Below are 14,181 nucleotides of genomic sequence, written 5' to 3'. Positions count from 1 at the left end.
AATGACTTCTGTGGCTCAACTCATGCGAGCAGAAATCTTTCAACCTGGTATTAAGGGAAACAGCGGGGCTTCAGACAAGTAGAGACCAGAGAGGAGTAGAGAAATGAGGGGAGAAAGGGCACTGCTTTGATCTTATGAATCATGACGGGAACACATCGATACGACCAAGACTGTGGGTGCCGCTTTGTGTTTAAAAGAGGGTAGCCTCAGCTAAAGAGGGGTGGGGGGGAGGGGGAGTTCCTGGTTTGACATGAAAATGCTTACCTTGAGATCTGTGCTTGGGACTTGTTTTTAGAGAAACCTGACCTAAGAAGGGACACACACATACACAGCCACAAATGGAAAAGCTCAAAATGGCATGCCATCATCCAGGGTGGATTTGGGGGGGAAAAAAAACTTTAATTCCAGGCATTAGAACTAACTCACCAATTTGTAAAATCCAATTTGTAAAAGCTATAGAGAAATGAAACATCTTACATAAGAGAACTCCTCTCCGCTACGAACTTGACTTGCTGACTTTTGCACGTTCTTCAGCCCCAATTCCACCCCTGGCCATACCAGAACAACACATCACTAATGACCCCTGAAGGCATCACTCACACACTGACCTCGCAGTCAGCTGCCATTAAAAAGCAAATGGAAAGCGCTTGATGACCACTCGTGTCTCACCAGAGCAGCCATGTGCAGAAGTTAAGCTCCAGCACTGGTCTGGTGAGTAATGAATGTATAAGCACATAAGTAGCGGGAGCAAATATGACAGAAAAGTAGTTTACATTTTTTCCACTTCTATACAAACAAGGTTCAAGCGAATTGCTCCGTACTGAGAACCGAGGCTGCTTTCTGAAAGTTTACCACCGTTACTCTCACATATAATGTTTGTAAGTATTCATCTCACAGTGCTTTCATAGTTAGATATACTTTGCAGGAAGGACTACAGCTGAGACTTACCTCAAAATCAAACGTAATTTGTCTAGATATGAAACGCAAGAGCTGTACAGTGGTCATCAAAACACTGGATGACAAACAACAGACACCACAATCAAAACCTAACGAGGAAACTTCACCATCACTGACACCCATCCTTACCTAAACCTGTTGTGCCAGTGACAAGAAAACAAACAGAAAATGTGTCAAAGAAGACAAAGTGCCATGAATAGCCACAGCCAAGAGTCCCTTGAAATTATGATCCTTTTTCAGGTTCAAGTTAAGGCCTACGTGTCTTTATAAGTATATAGTACATTGGTAACCTCTCAAAGAGCAGGCCTGGCATGTGAGAATGATCAAATCTTCTTAGCACACAGTTTTCAGGTGTCTTATCTCTTCTGAATACTTTTGTTTTACTTTACATATGAATGTGACATTTCACTACTAGTTTTTCCTAAATGGGAATAAAGCTGCATTTGTTATAAAGTTACCTGTGAATAAATTAACTGAACGTTCATACGAAGTGTGTGATTTTGGGCCCACCTGCCTGCTGCTCCTCCATCAGCAGAGTCCTGGCTCCCCGTCTCGCTGGGCGTGCTCACTGATTTGGAGGGGGACACAGGGGTCGGGACTGAAAGATGAAAATAACAAGTATCTTACACCAATGGACTGCTTAAAAAAGCGCAACAAAGTAAAACAAGTAATTTAACAGAGAAGAAGGATCTTGAATATATCGATTTACTGTGTGTTTGTAGTCAGCTGCTTTTGGAGATGTATTATAAATAACCTAAGCTAATTACAGGCATGGCAGTGACCCAGTTTTGAGGTGTTGGGGGGGTGTTGTTACATCTTTACACCACTAGAGAACAGTACTTCCAAAATCTCGCTGGAAGTGACAGATACCCTCGAGATTTAACCTATTTTAGAATTGTGCAAAAGTGAAGGTTATACATTGTAGGAGCAGCATGGTTTCCTGAATTCACACGGGCCAGTCAGAAATAATTTAATCAGTCCCAGTGATACATTTAATTACATTTCAATTTCTCTTTATATTTCATGTGATTCATGAGAACGATTCATTCATTGTCTAGTGTTTAAGGACATCATGTACCTAGTGGAGGCTCCGGTGAGATGCCAATACTCTGTAGCAGGGCCTCAGTTTCCCTTCGCTTGCGATCCAAGTCTGAATCTTCTGGGGCGGCCTCCGTCTTCTGCTGGCTCTCCGCCTGCTCAGGATACATAGAGAAACACTTATTCATCACGAGGCAAAGGACGGCTTCAATGCTCACACGTAATGAGTGCAAGATCAAATTAAACTATGCACGTGCACATGCACATTTTGATCCAAAATTCCAACACCAACCTTCTGCACACACACAGACGTTTGTATGCACCCGACACACACAACCTCGGCCTTTTATTTGTCACGGCCTGACGGGGAGCAGTCAAACACACAAACTAGATGTGTGACACAATACAAGTGCGGGCTGTGCGAATTTACTCACTTTCTTCCTTACCTCTTTCTTCTTCCTCTCCTCCTCCTTTCTCTTTTTTTCCTCCCTGATCTGGGCGAGGCGCTGCTTCTTGCGCTCAAGCTCTGCTTTCAGGTCACTTTTGTCCGACATGGCGTCCTATGGGGCTTGAAGTGAGAGGACCAAACAGGGATGAGCTGCATACGACACTGCTATGGTTTCATTATAAGATGACACAATATGGAGGCGTATCGGTTGATCCAGTCAGCATAACAAATGGTTTAGAAACTCCACTGGGTGTGGTAGTTATACATCTGTATTCACCATAACCTTGCAAACAATGAGAACTTAACATTGATAAAACAGATCATTGTGAGATAAGAGGGAAATGTGACACTTGTGCCTGTTTCAGTAGGTCTTAACACTGTGTGTAGGCTATATTTATGTAGCCATTTCTCATGTTCAGCTCCTTATAATCAATTAAAATATCAGTTTATAAGGGTCACATTACAATCCTCTGGTTTGCTGGGAACTGTATGCAAACAGTTCAAATACTAAACACTTATTGGGTACGTTTATTTTGGCTGAACATACAGCATATATAAGTATGATGATATGTGACGCTGTATCTTATAATACAAAAACTGACAAAAACACGGCAAAAATACAAATCGCATGACTAGACATGCATATGATGTAGGAAAGCAAAGCATTTGTTTGCAAGTGGCTAACGTTAGCATTGATTCATTCGCAGCAAGCTAACTGCAAATGTGACAGGATTTATTCTAACGACGATGCGTTTACGGCCTTCCTCTAATGTCTGTCATTTTTACTAACAAATTGCTCGCAAAAAAATGGGCCTGTTTTATCGCAAACATTCTTGTTAACATGGTGTCATTGTTTCTCCCGTACCTTGTCCACTCGCAGTGATAATGATGTGTCACCGGCAAAGATGCTGTCTCACTGCTGCACCTCGGGGGGGGGGTGGACGAAAAATCAACACATCCTCTGAGCCGAGGCCTCACTGCTAGCACCGGACTGGTTGCCCCAAACCTTTTCGAGTGGTCACTGACTGCAAATGTTAAAGCGGGGCATTTCAGCAGCCGAGCGCCCAAATTAGATATAAAACAGGTGCACCCGGTGCACCCCGATACATCCCTGGGAAGAGCAGGATGATGATGTTCAGGAGGATGGGAGGAAATCCCACCTCCCATGACATGCTCAGTCTCGCGAGCAACGCCGCCATCTTGTGGGGATTTAGAAAAATGCGCCGAGGTAACAAATTGTTATAGGTAATAAATTGTTATTTTAAAGTGATATTGTACTTTTCTAAAGCGTCTGATATTTATTTTTCTTTTTTTTAAAAAAAAAGAGGATATTTACAATTCGTAGCTGGAAGCTGTTCCTGTGGAACCGCTTAGAGGAAACTCAATACGACGAAGTTCAAGAGGCTCGTCCAAATATGTCGCAAATGAACACGGTTCGGTTATTATAAACGTCCGTTTGTGGCCAATATACTTGTAGCAGGCGTCCAAAAGTTTGAAATAGACGAGCATTTCGCGTATTTCGTCGGTAGGGGATGCTGTGATAAAAGATTGTGTTGTTGTGCAGCTCTTCTTGTGGCGATGACTCCGCCCGGCGCCACGAAAAGCTTTGCGACGATTAGTGGAAATTTACGTCAATCCTCCGTTGTCCCCGCCCCCCAACAACAACACAACATCGCTCAGCAGAAGTTGAATTTAGAGGACACCGAACAAACCTGGTCGTTTTTTGAAGGAAACCGCTCGATAAAGCCACAATGTCGTGCAATCCTTTACCAGCCTCCTTAAGGATGTTGTGAGGGAGCGACGCCGAGCAGTAGCCCCCGCTAGCTAAAGTGGATTGTGTTGAAGAAAAAAAAAAACAGCAGTGCTTGTCTCCCTTTCATTGACAGTTGGGGTCTGCAGAGAGGAGGAAAAATGAAGTTCGCTCAGTTTTTGCTGAAAAACGGCTCCGTCACTGGAATACCCAAGCAAGTGGAGAGGTTTTCCAAGTTTTCCCCTTCTCCTTTATCTATGAAGCAGTTCATTGACTTTGGTGAGTGGTGATTTTTTTTTCCTCTCGAACAATATATTACATTTGCATTGCATTGTAGCGCATCTCACTTTTTTTTTTTGCAGACATTGACATAAATTATTTTCATCACGGTGCATTACATTTAAAACACCGCTAACCTTAACCCTTCCCCTAAGGACACATCATCCACAATTATCTGTGAACTCTGTGACGTGGGGTCACAGTTTGTTGCTTACTCGGTGTTTTTTTTTCTTCTTCTTCTTCTTCTTCCTGTCCCCCATGTGATTGCAGGCTCTGCTAATGCATGTGAGAAGACCTCCTTTGTGTTCCTGCGACAGGAGCTTCCTGTCAGACTGGCCAACATCATGAAAGAAATCGATTTCCTCCCTGACAAGCTCCTCAGCACCCCATCCCTAAAGCTCCTCACCAGCTGGTAAGACATGAAGATTGAATGAAAAACACCCATCATGCAACTGCTTTAAAGCAAGTGGAAGGTGTAGTTTGGTTTTTGTAAAGTAGGGTTGAATAAGGTGGCCTATGGTGAAGCAGAGAAGAGAACCTGCACAAAAGACAAGTAATGAACTACTGTGGAAAGGTCCAGCAGGAAAATGTTAATGTTAAGCCACCTAAAATAATCAATATCAATTCAACTGGATGCTAATTTTAGAATATTATCACCCCTTGCTGTTGGATAGCCTTTTTTTTCCCCCAACACAGAACTGACATTAGTATATTGCTCTTCTCCAAGCCACCAGACTCCATTGACAGAAACAGTGAATTTACAGAACATTTTGCATTGAACTGTCTGTTCACGATGCCTAGAAAATTAAGCTGCAAAATGAAGGAGTCCCACTATGTCATTTATTTGCAGAAGTCACAGACTTCCTGTGTTGCTGAAACTGGTCATTCGGGGTAATGCATTTCAAAGCACATAATAGAGCCAGTCAGAGTTTTACCACATGAGGGCTATCAAACAATGGTGTCTGGATCACTGAAGCCGTCTCTTTATTAAGCCGTTGGATCTTTTCTGTATGCGCTGTAGTTTTGGAGAACCGCATTTGATTGATGCTTTCAGAGGTTATCCGCGTCATTGTCGCTGTTGTGTTTAAATAGCAGATCCTCTCCTCCATTCATGTATTCTTAAGTAGTGGGCTTTAATGTTTCCATTATATATGCTACAGCATTGCTTCAGTGCTTTCTATAATGTTGCACTGTGCGGGTGCAGCACAGACTTCTGATAGAAGGATGCATGCAATTTGATGCATGCCCGTTGTACACCTGTGCCCCCATTTTTTTTTGTTTGTAGCCACATTCGTGAAACAGGAATCATACTACCATATGTGAACCTGTGTGCACACACCCATTGCAAGGTACACAGTGTACAGTGTCTAGGTGCTGTAAACATGTGTATGAGAAATGATAGTTATATTGGTAGAGTAGCTGTTATCAGTGGGATACTCTGAGGCATTTTAGTGAAAATAAAAGTTAGTAATAAGAGAGCACAGCCTAGAACAGAAGCCCTGCCTGTGTGTTCTGCTACTATAGGAGCTATTTTTTCCACCACAGCAGCTGCTTCTCTGTAGCATCATGCTAAAACACAGTGTTCTTCTGCAGATTTTACCCTAGCATGTTAATAATGCTTGGTGTGCATGTCACATGAAGACACGCCAACAACAAAAGGCCTTACCCAACCCCCACTCTTTTCTCAGCGTCACAACAGCAACTATATTTGTCCCTGAACCTCCTGCACTGTGGCGTTTTCTTCCCACTCACTGCAACACGACTCTTTGCATTGCCAACAAAAGGCTTCATCTGTCATTTGTGACTGTCGATGAGGCAATAGAGGAAGTGCCAGATGTTTCGGGGGCAATCTTGTGAAATGGTCTATTTCACAGGCCTTAATCTAGAGCTGAGGCCTGAAGGTCAGTTGAGGGACAAACTCAATGCATAGAAGTCATAGCCACGCTGCTGCTGCTCACCTCTCACCCAGTTTTTCTGAAGGGAGAGAGTGCAAGAGAGCGTGACTTATTCAGCTCGGCAAGTCTTCTCCATCCACTGGCCTAGATAAAACGTCTGTGACACAACAAGCAACTATTATTTAATGAAACAACAGTGTTATGTGGAAATACTGTGTATTATACAGTTGTTAAACTGGATAAGACATTTTAAGCATGTCTAATGTGGCAGAAATTATCTCCTCTGGTATCTTATTATCTTATATTATCTTATCTGGTATCTTTTTATTATACTGGAGCTTAATTGTCGTTCTGTTGTAAAATTAATGAACCATAGTAAAGGATATGATCTGTTAAAGTCTAGTCTTCTCGTGCCCATCAGGTATTCACAGAGTTTGTTGGAGCTTGTAGAGTTTCTGGAAAATGATCCAGATGATAAAGATGTCCTAACAAAGTAAGTAATTCACACTTTTGTAAGCATGTATTGATTGTTAAGAATTACTTGTTTTTTTTTTAAGTTAATGGATCCTGTTATTTGATTTCTGGGTAATGACCCGTGCTCATCTGATAATCCAGTAGTGACTTGTTTTTAATGTTACTCTGCAAAACTTCACCTCAGACTAAACCTTAACACCTGTAGTGGAAACAACTGAGGTCAGTTTATTTCAGTTTTTGACATTTGGTTTGTTTGACTTTTTGGTAGAATTTACTGCTTTATTTAACTTGCTAATTAAATGAATAGTATTATAATTACTGTTGCACCGCTATGCACTCATAATCCCCCAATACAGTACTGCAGACTGCTTGTCTTCCTCTCTGTTAGATTAAATGTATCATAGAGAGGAAAATAAATGGAGGAATGCTTTGATGAGTGGTCAGTGGCCTTGTTGCTGTTGCCTCTGTGTTAGAATTTGCTTGGATCAGCTCTTGCACAAATACTAGATAAGAGATTTTGGCACATTGTTACTATGCCTGTTTGCCTGTTTGTTAGTTAGTATGCCTGAGCATTTAAACCTGAGCATTTTCCTGGCAAGATTTTACAGATACGTGTGTTCCATTGTAGACAACGCAGTGTGCATAGCCCCAAAAACATGATATACTGCCTACCCTCACATACTCACATGTCCATCTTGCCGTTGTCCTCAGCTTTACAAAGACTCTAGTAAACATCCGGAACCGACACAACAACGTGGTGCCCACCATGGCTCAGGGAGTGGTGGAGTACAAGGAGGCGTTTGGCGTGGACCCCGTCACCAACCAGAACGTCCAGTACTTCCTGGACCGTTTCTACATGAGCCGCATCTCCACGCGCATGCTCATGAACCAGCACAGTCAGTATAGCACTCTGTGATTAACTGTGAGTTAATCAACACAGCTGCTAACACTCAGCTCATCTCACTAGAGGGGCCCTGTGGAGTTTTTTTTTTTTTTTGTGAACAAACAGTAAAGTTATGTTTACATCGTGCTACACTTCAAAATGCATTGTACCACCGAGGTATGAAACATGTGATAAGTGTATTTTACAAAACAAGGACCTTCTCATAGAAAGGCAGTTTTGCAGACCTTTTAAAGATCTAACAGTCCTCAGGTGTTGCTGGAGATGTTGTGAGATCAGGCTACATCCACGATAATATATTTTTGTTTTAAAGTACATTACCTTTGCTACATTCACGGTAGGTGTATAAGCTCTGGTGTCACATTTTAGATCTAAAAAAATGACAGACAAAAAAAAAAACATACTGTCCCATTTGTGATTTTGTCCTTCTTCATATTGCCATGTTTTCTCTGGCAATATGTAATTCACACCTTTGAGGAGTCTGGTCAAACCTGGTATCAGTATGCATCTTGGGTAATCTGATCCCAAGTGGACAAGTCTGAGTATATCTGTTGACACCTGGCGTCTCATCAACATTCATCTTGAGCAGTTGCTCAGGATCGGATCTCAGTTCGCCGCTCTATTTACAAATCAATACGTATAAGCTGGGAAGCGTCGAGGATCTGACGTATGTGGAAAGTAGAATGCTGTGCTGCTGACAGCTGCCGTCTCAAATCAACAAATTGCTACTTACTGCTGTTGTTTCAGAACCATGAACAGAAGTGTTGTTCTGTTTATGTACGTATTTATCTCTCCACCTCAAACATTAGGTGTTTTAGAGAATCCCACATGCAATAATTCAAACCCCGGAAGCATACATTAAAGCACAGTAATGACACTCGTCACAGCCGGCTGTGGGATTGTGAAAGATTTCAAGCAAAATAGTTGAAGTTGAGGTTTCTGATCTCAGTGTGTCTTCAGTGATTCTTCCACTCTTTCTACCCCATACTCAGAGCTACCCCCTTGAGATCGGATCAGCCAAAATGCATGTTAATACCAGGTACGAACTAATATTCATGTGTAACTTTCCGTCACAGTTTCAACATTTCCACCTTTCTCGTCTTAATTTTTTGCGGTTGCTGTCCTTCCTCTGTTGTGTTTTCCGCAACTAAGCAACCGGTCCTCTGCTCTCTGTCCACACAGGCGCTTGCATGCGCAGTGTACATCAGTGGTCATGTGACATGCGTTCCTACGTCTGTTAATGTAAAAAGACATTATGTCTGAACAAAGATCATTTTTTGTGTAAGAGTGGATGTAGCCTCAGACATGTGTGCCACATAGTCTACACCTAAAAGCAAAGGACTCACTGTACTTTATATGTACGTTATACAGTTTTACAGACTTCACTGACGTATACATTATGGACAGTGAATTGTGTCTATACATTAGAGTTTTTAATCCACACAGGGTTTGTTGTTTGTGTCTCGTAGCATTAATCTTTGACGGCAGCGTAAACCCAGCCCATCCCAAACACATTGGCAGCATTGACCCCAGCTGTGATGTTGTGGAGGTCATAAAAGGTAATGAATGGTGCGCGCGCACACACTGGAAGTGTTATCTATTTTCCACTGTTCACTGTTTGTGAAGAATTATGACTGCTTGAACCTTTATTATCTGATATATTTGAGTCAATATGCTTAGTGTAGGGAAGTGATCTTATCCTGACACGTATATGTGTGGTTTACTATAAAACAGATAACACTGTCTAATGGTGTTCTCTCTTCACTCATGTTGTTTTGTGTCACTCTGCAGATGCCTTCGAGACTTCAAAGATGCTGTGTGAGCAGTATTACCTGACCTCCCCCGATATGGAGATCACAGAATTCAACTGTAAGTCGTAAAAACAATCAAAAGTTTCCTCCGGACGCGCTCAGCTTAGTGTGAGAGAACAGATTTGCTGATGTTGTCCTGAAAATCTAATCTTTGTTGGTTTAATTCAGGGACTTAGTGTCTGTTTCCGTGTCAGCTGGATTTGCCAGAAGCCCTGCCGCCCTGTCAGCATCAGACATTCCTCAGCTTGAAAGATACAGGCTACACAGAAATTGGCAACCCAAACAGAAATATTAAAAACTGTACAGACGTTCAATTAGCCCACTGAATCAGTCAGAACATGTACCAGGGCTTCAGACATATGGACCTAGCCGGCGTGTTCTTGGTAGGAAAGGGCGAGGTTTTACAACTCATAATTGAACATTATATTGTTATGCCCTTATACTATCTCAGGGCAGGGATAACATGTACCTAAAAAGCTGTACCATAGATCTGGTCACAGCTGACAGCTGCACACACGCTGGCTTATTTTCCAACAAGGGTCATATGGTTATAAAATTGTGATCGTTTAAACATATTCACTCAAATTTTATTTTTCTTACGGTTAATATTATCAAATGTTTCACAGCCAAGAACCCCAACCAGCCTCTCCACATTGTATACGTGCCATCCCATCTCTACCACATGCTGTTTGAGCTCTTCAAGGTACGGTGATCAGCAAAGTTGAAAACTCGCTGCTTTTCAATACCCCTCGCTCATTCTCTTATCCGCTTTTTTCGTCAGAATGCCATGAGAGCTACAGTCGAGACCCACGAGACGAGCCCCACGCTGCCCCCGATCAAAGTTCGCGTCTCGCTGGGCAGCGAGGACCTGACTATCAAGGTAGACGAGGACAGCGAGAGTTAAGAGAGGCCGCGATGTTCATGCTAAAGGCAGTAACGTGCACGCTGTATTCTGCTCTAAATCTGCTGAGTGTATACTGTAAATAACACTAACCCTGATGACTTGATATACACGGCAACACACTGTTTAGATTCTGTTCTAATGGAGTTCACTATGCATGAGGCCGCAGACGGAACAATAAGTAGCATATCTCCTTTATTTTTAGATGTCTGACAGAGGAGGCGGGGTCCCTCTGAGGAAGATTGAACGTCTTTTCAGCTACATGTACTCCACCGCTCCCAGTCCTGTCCACGTAGACAACTCCCGCAACGCACCTCTGGTGAGACTCTGTCACACTAGCTTTCCGACATTTATTTTTATTCTTAAATCTTCATGTCACTGCTCTGTCATCTACAAATTACTCTCCAGAGTTTCGTTAGTGAAATCTTCTTGTGGGCTTTTAAACCGAGATTAAAGTTAAACCAAGATGTGATTCACCCTGTTCTAAACAGAGGCTCACACAACTGAGCATGGTTGCAAATTAGCTTATTACAAAGTGGAATGCTGTCTGCAACATTTCACCGGTTTAAACAGTAACCATGAGTGAAACTGAAGATCTTCTGCAATGCCCAGATCATTTGTATTACTCATCCATACTTGCACTCTCTCCAAAGCCACCAGCCTGTATTAAAGGAATTGAGGAAATTTAGTTTAGCAGAAGACAGGAGCTGCTGGTCTACTGATGTGTGACCTTGAGGTAAACCCTCAATGGAGTCTGATGGCTTTTAAGACAGCCATATAACAGTTTTAGTTCACTGCCAGAAGGGGCCATCTGGCAAGGAAAGCTGTAATAATATTCTAGATATAGTGTCCCTTTTATCGTTGCAGTATCAAACAATTGGTCCAGACGGGTAAATGTGTTAAGATAATGGAACTTTCTTCTTCTTCTCCCTCATTCAGGCTGGTTTTGGCTACGGCTTGCCCATCTCCCGTCTCTATGCCAAGTACTTCCAAGGAGACCTGCAGCTGTACTCTATGGAGGGCTATGGCACCGCAGCTGTCATATACTTGAAGGTGAGAGCAGCTCTACCTCCTAAGGTGCAAGGTTCACATTGTGTCAGCTGTGTGTACTTCACTGACTGAGAGTTGGCAGGAGATAAAGCAGACAATGTGCAACTCATGTGCGCTGTGTTGCAAGTTATAACTAACCACATGTTGTGTGTTAGAAAATTATGTTTACAGCCTCTGTTTAATCGGTGCACTGAGTTCTAATCAAGTGGTTACTAACGTGACTCTCATTCATGCAGACATGTGATAAGTTTCCAGCGTAATGAGCTCCCTCCTCTACTCTTATCACCAGGCCTTGTCCTCAGAGTCCGTGGAGAGACTTCCCGTTTTCAACAAGTCAGCTCTGCGGCATTACCAGTCCACCATAGAGGCTGACGACTGGTGCATGCCCAGCAAGGACCCAAAGAAGCTGGGCAAGTACGAGAGCACTCGGTGATGGCGGACTGAGGGAGGAAGATGAGGACGCTCGAAACTAGTTTGAATAATAGAATTAAGCTGAAGTTGGTACACGTTGGAGGATATGCATAAACTTGTACTGTAAGTGGGAGAAAACCACATGCGTGGTTCACGGAATCTGGATCTGCTCTCACACAAACACATGACGAAACCTGCTCAGTGTGGGTTTCTAGATAAACACACAGCAATAACTAACCTGAGTTATTTCTTCCTGCCTTCAGATAATTTAACCCAACAGAAGCTCACCACATTTCCCCGTGTTATACTTCATGACGACGACATGCTGCTAATAGAAATGGCACAAGTATTAATCTGTAGCCTCATTCACTACACTCAGAAACAAGCTTGCTAACATATTGTGTTTGTGTCCGTTTTTTTTTTTTTTGTGCTTTCAAGGTGTATCAGTTCAGTAATTTAAATTTATTTCTGAGCAAAGCTGTGATTTGCGTTGTATCTTTAAAAAAAAAAAAAAAAGTCCAGCCAAAGCCGGCTTATTGTTGTAAATCGAGTTAAACAGAGTGGGCGCATGTTCAATGACTCCAGCGTGAACACAAAGGGAGCAAAGTCTTTCAGCTGCACCGTGCAGCACTGCTTCTGTAATTCACCGTCAGTTCTCTAACAACAACTCCAACTGTTTATTTTAGCTTTGATATATACAGTATTTAATAATATGGAATCAGTTCTTCCATTTTTAGTGTTTTTTTTGTTGTTTTTTTAAGTGCAAACGTCCCTGGGCGCTGTGATCCCTGTGTTTGGAGGCTTGCAAATGTCACACTACCTACCTACTGACTGAGCTACGAACCTATGCAAGCTGAAGTGATTTTTAATTTTGGTGACCGTTGATTGGAATTTTAATTGTAACCACTGCCAAGTTAACCTTTCCAGTAACGTTATTGTGTTAAAAGTTAAAAGTGAAGGTAAAACTAAAATTCCCTTTTTTTTTTTTTTGTCAGTGTCTCTTCAGAAGTTACACAACGGATCTCAGCATGTCACCGGTCATTAAATAATATCAACCCCATAACGCAAGTGTTATGTAATGAGACGCGTTTTGTGTGTTTAAGTGACTTAACTGGTCTGAATGGCTTTGTGAAATGTTAAATTGTGCACACTATGCCGTAGCCTTGTGTTAAATGTTGTCATTGTTTTACCTATGTGTCATTGGACGCTCAGATAACGCTGTACACAGGCTGTATTGATCTGACAAGTGTGGTTCTGTATGTTATAATTTCACACACCATAATAATACTTTAGGACTGATTTTAAGCTCTTAAATGATTCATATAAAAGGATTTTCTTTTCATGTTTAAGGTTTAAATCTGGGACTTGCCCCTCAACTATTAGACGTGTTGTGTTCACTTTGTACTCCATGAATGTCACTCAAAGGCCAGTGTTACTGTCGTTTGTGGTTCACCACTAAAAGGACCAGTGAATGTAGAAAATAAAAATCTCCCAGCTCTTTCTTGCTCTTCATTCAATCATATTGTGAGAAATGTGATAAACAAAAAAAAAAAATCTTTGAAAGAAATGAAACCTGTGTGTACTGTAAACAGCCTCATATGCTACTGCTCTAGTTCCCCTGACTGCTTTCTCCCTCTCCACAGCTTTGTTTTAGGAAACTTGGCCCTGTCGCCGTAGCAGACACAGTCCAGTGGCTTTCCGTGGCCCGCTGCCAATAGGGGCTGGGAACAGGCCGTCCTGTCTTGTTTTGCAGCTTCATTCGACTGCCCGCTAATGTCTCGCCCTATTCTGGTGTTGTCGCATTGCTCTGTCTCACTCGGTCCTGTTTATTGTGGCTGGACCAGCACGGCAGCAGTTGAAACAAAGCATTATACAAAGGTGTTCTCCAACAGAATGACAAGTAAAAGAAGGATCGGATGAGCTGACCGTGAAATCATTTTCCACTTATCTTTTTTTTTTTACGTGTGCGCGTGGCCCTTGCTGGTTTATTTTAAGAACTCAGAGCCAGGTCTGACCTTATATATAGTCATCCAATTTCCCTCTACATGATACATGCAGACATACAAGTGTGTTTTTGTTGTGTCTTTTTGTAGGCCTGCAACAAACACTATTGCAAATATGAATGGGGGGGGGGGGGGGCGCTGCTAGATTTAGTGTCACCTATTAGTGGAGTTGCAGATTGCAACCAGCTGAATTCCCACCCTCTTTCTATCCCCTGTGGTCACTTTAACGTAAAAACATTCAAGGTTTCTCTTGACCTACTGTA

General features: G+C 42.3%; 2 protein-coding genes across 2 annotated transcripts in view; one reads left to right on the top strand and one right to left on the bottom strand.

Moving 5' to 3' along the window:
* Window positions 1-2,832, bottom strand: part of dync1i1a (dynein cytoplasmic 1 intermediate chain 1a) — a 49,656-nt gene extending 46,824 nt beyond the window's left edge. Inside the window, exons 1-3 of the mRNA XM_084563829.1 lie at window positions 2,430-2,832; window positions 2,036-2,150; window positions 1,468-1,555 (exon numbers count right to left, since the gene is read on the bottom strand). Coding sequence (XP_084419955.1) covers window positions 1,468-1,555; window positions 2,036-2,150; window positions 2,430-2,549 — 323 coding nt within the window. The 5' untranslated portion in view covers window positions 2,550-2,832. The remainder of the gene's footprint in view (window positions 1-1,467; window positions 1,556-2,035; window positions 2,151-2,429) is intronic.
* Window positions 2,833-3,980: 1,148 nt separating this feature from the next.
* pdk4 (pyruvate dehydrogenase kinase, isozyme 4) lies at window positions 3,981-13,603 on the top strand. Its single transcript, XM_084563830.1, has 12 exons — window positions 3,981-4,472; window positions 4,743-4,884; window positions 6,789-6,860; window positions 7,553-7,737; window positions 9,212-9,301; window positions 9,534-9,611; window positions 10,180-10,256; window positions 10,335-10,433; window positions 10,660-10,773; window positions 11,394-11,507; window positions 11,794-11,914; window positions 12,911-13,603. Exons 1-12 carry the CDS (start codon window positions 4,355-4,357, stop codon window positions 12,958-12,960), a joined length of 1,260 nt encoding a protein of 419 aa, XP_084419956.1. The 5' UTR covers window positions 3,981-4,354; the 3' UTR covers window positions 12,961-13,603.
* The last annotated feature ends 578 nt before the right edge of the window (window positions 13,604-14,181 follow it).

This window comes from Chelon labrosus (genome assembly GCF_963514085.1).
Source record: "Chelon labrosus genome assembly, chromosome: 16".
NCBI classification, from domain to species: domain Eukaryota; kingdom Metazoa; phylum Chordata; class Actinopteri; order Mugiliformes; family Mugilidae; genus Chelon; species Chelon labrosus.
This window is presented reverse-complemented; position numbering and strand designations above follow the sequence as displayed.

Excerpts from the sequence above, each read along its gene's own strand:
- pdk4 (XM_084563830.1), top strand. The coding sequence starts at position 4,355 with ATGAAGTTCGCTCAGTTTTTGCTGAAAAACGGCTCCGTCACTGGAATA. Across the intron at positions 7,738-9,211 it reads CATGCTCATGAACCAGCACA|CATTAATCTTTGACGGCAGC; the intron begins GTCAGTATAGCA and ends TGTGTCTCGTAG. Across the intron at positions 9,302-9,533 it reads TGTTGTGGAGGTCATAAAAG|ATGCCTTCGAGACTTCAAAG; the intron begins GTAATGAATGGT and ends GTCACTCTGCAG.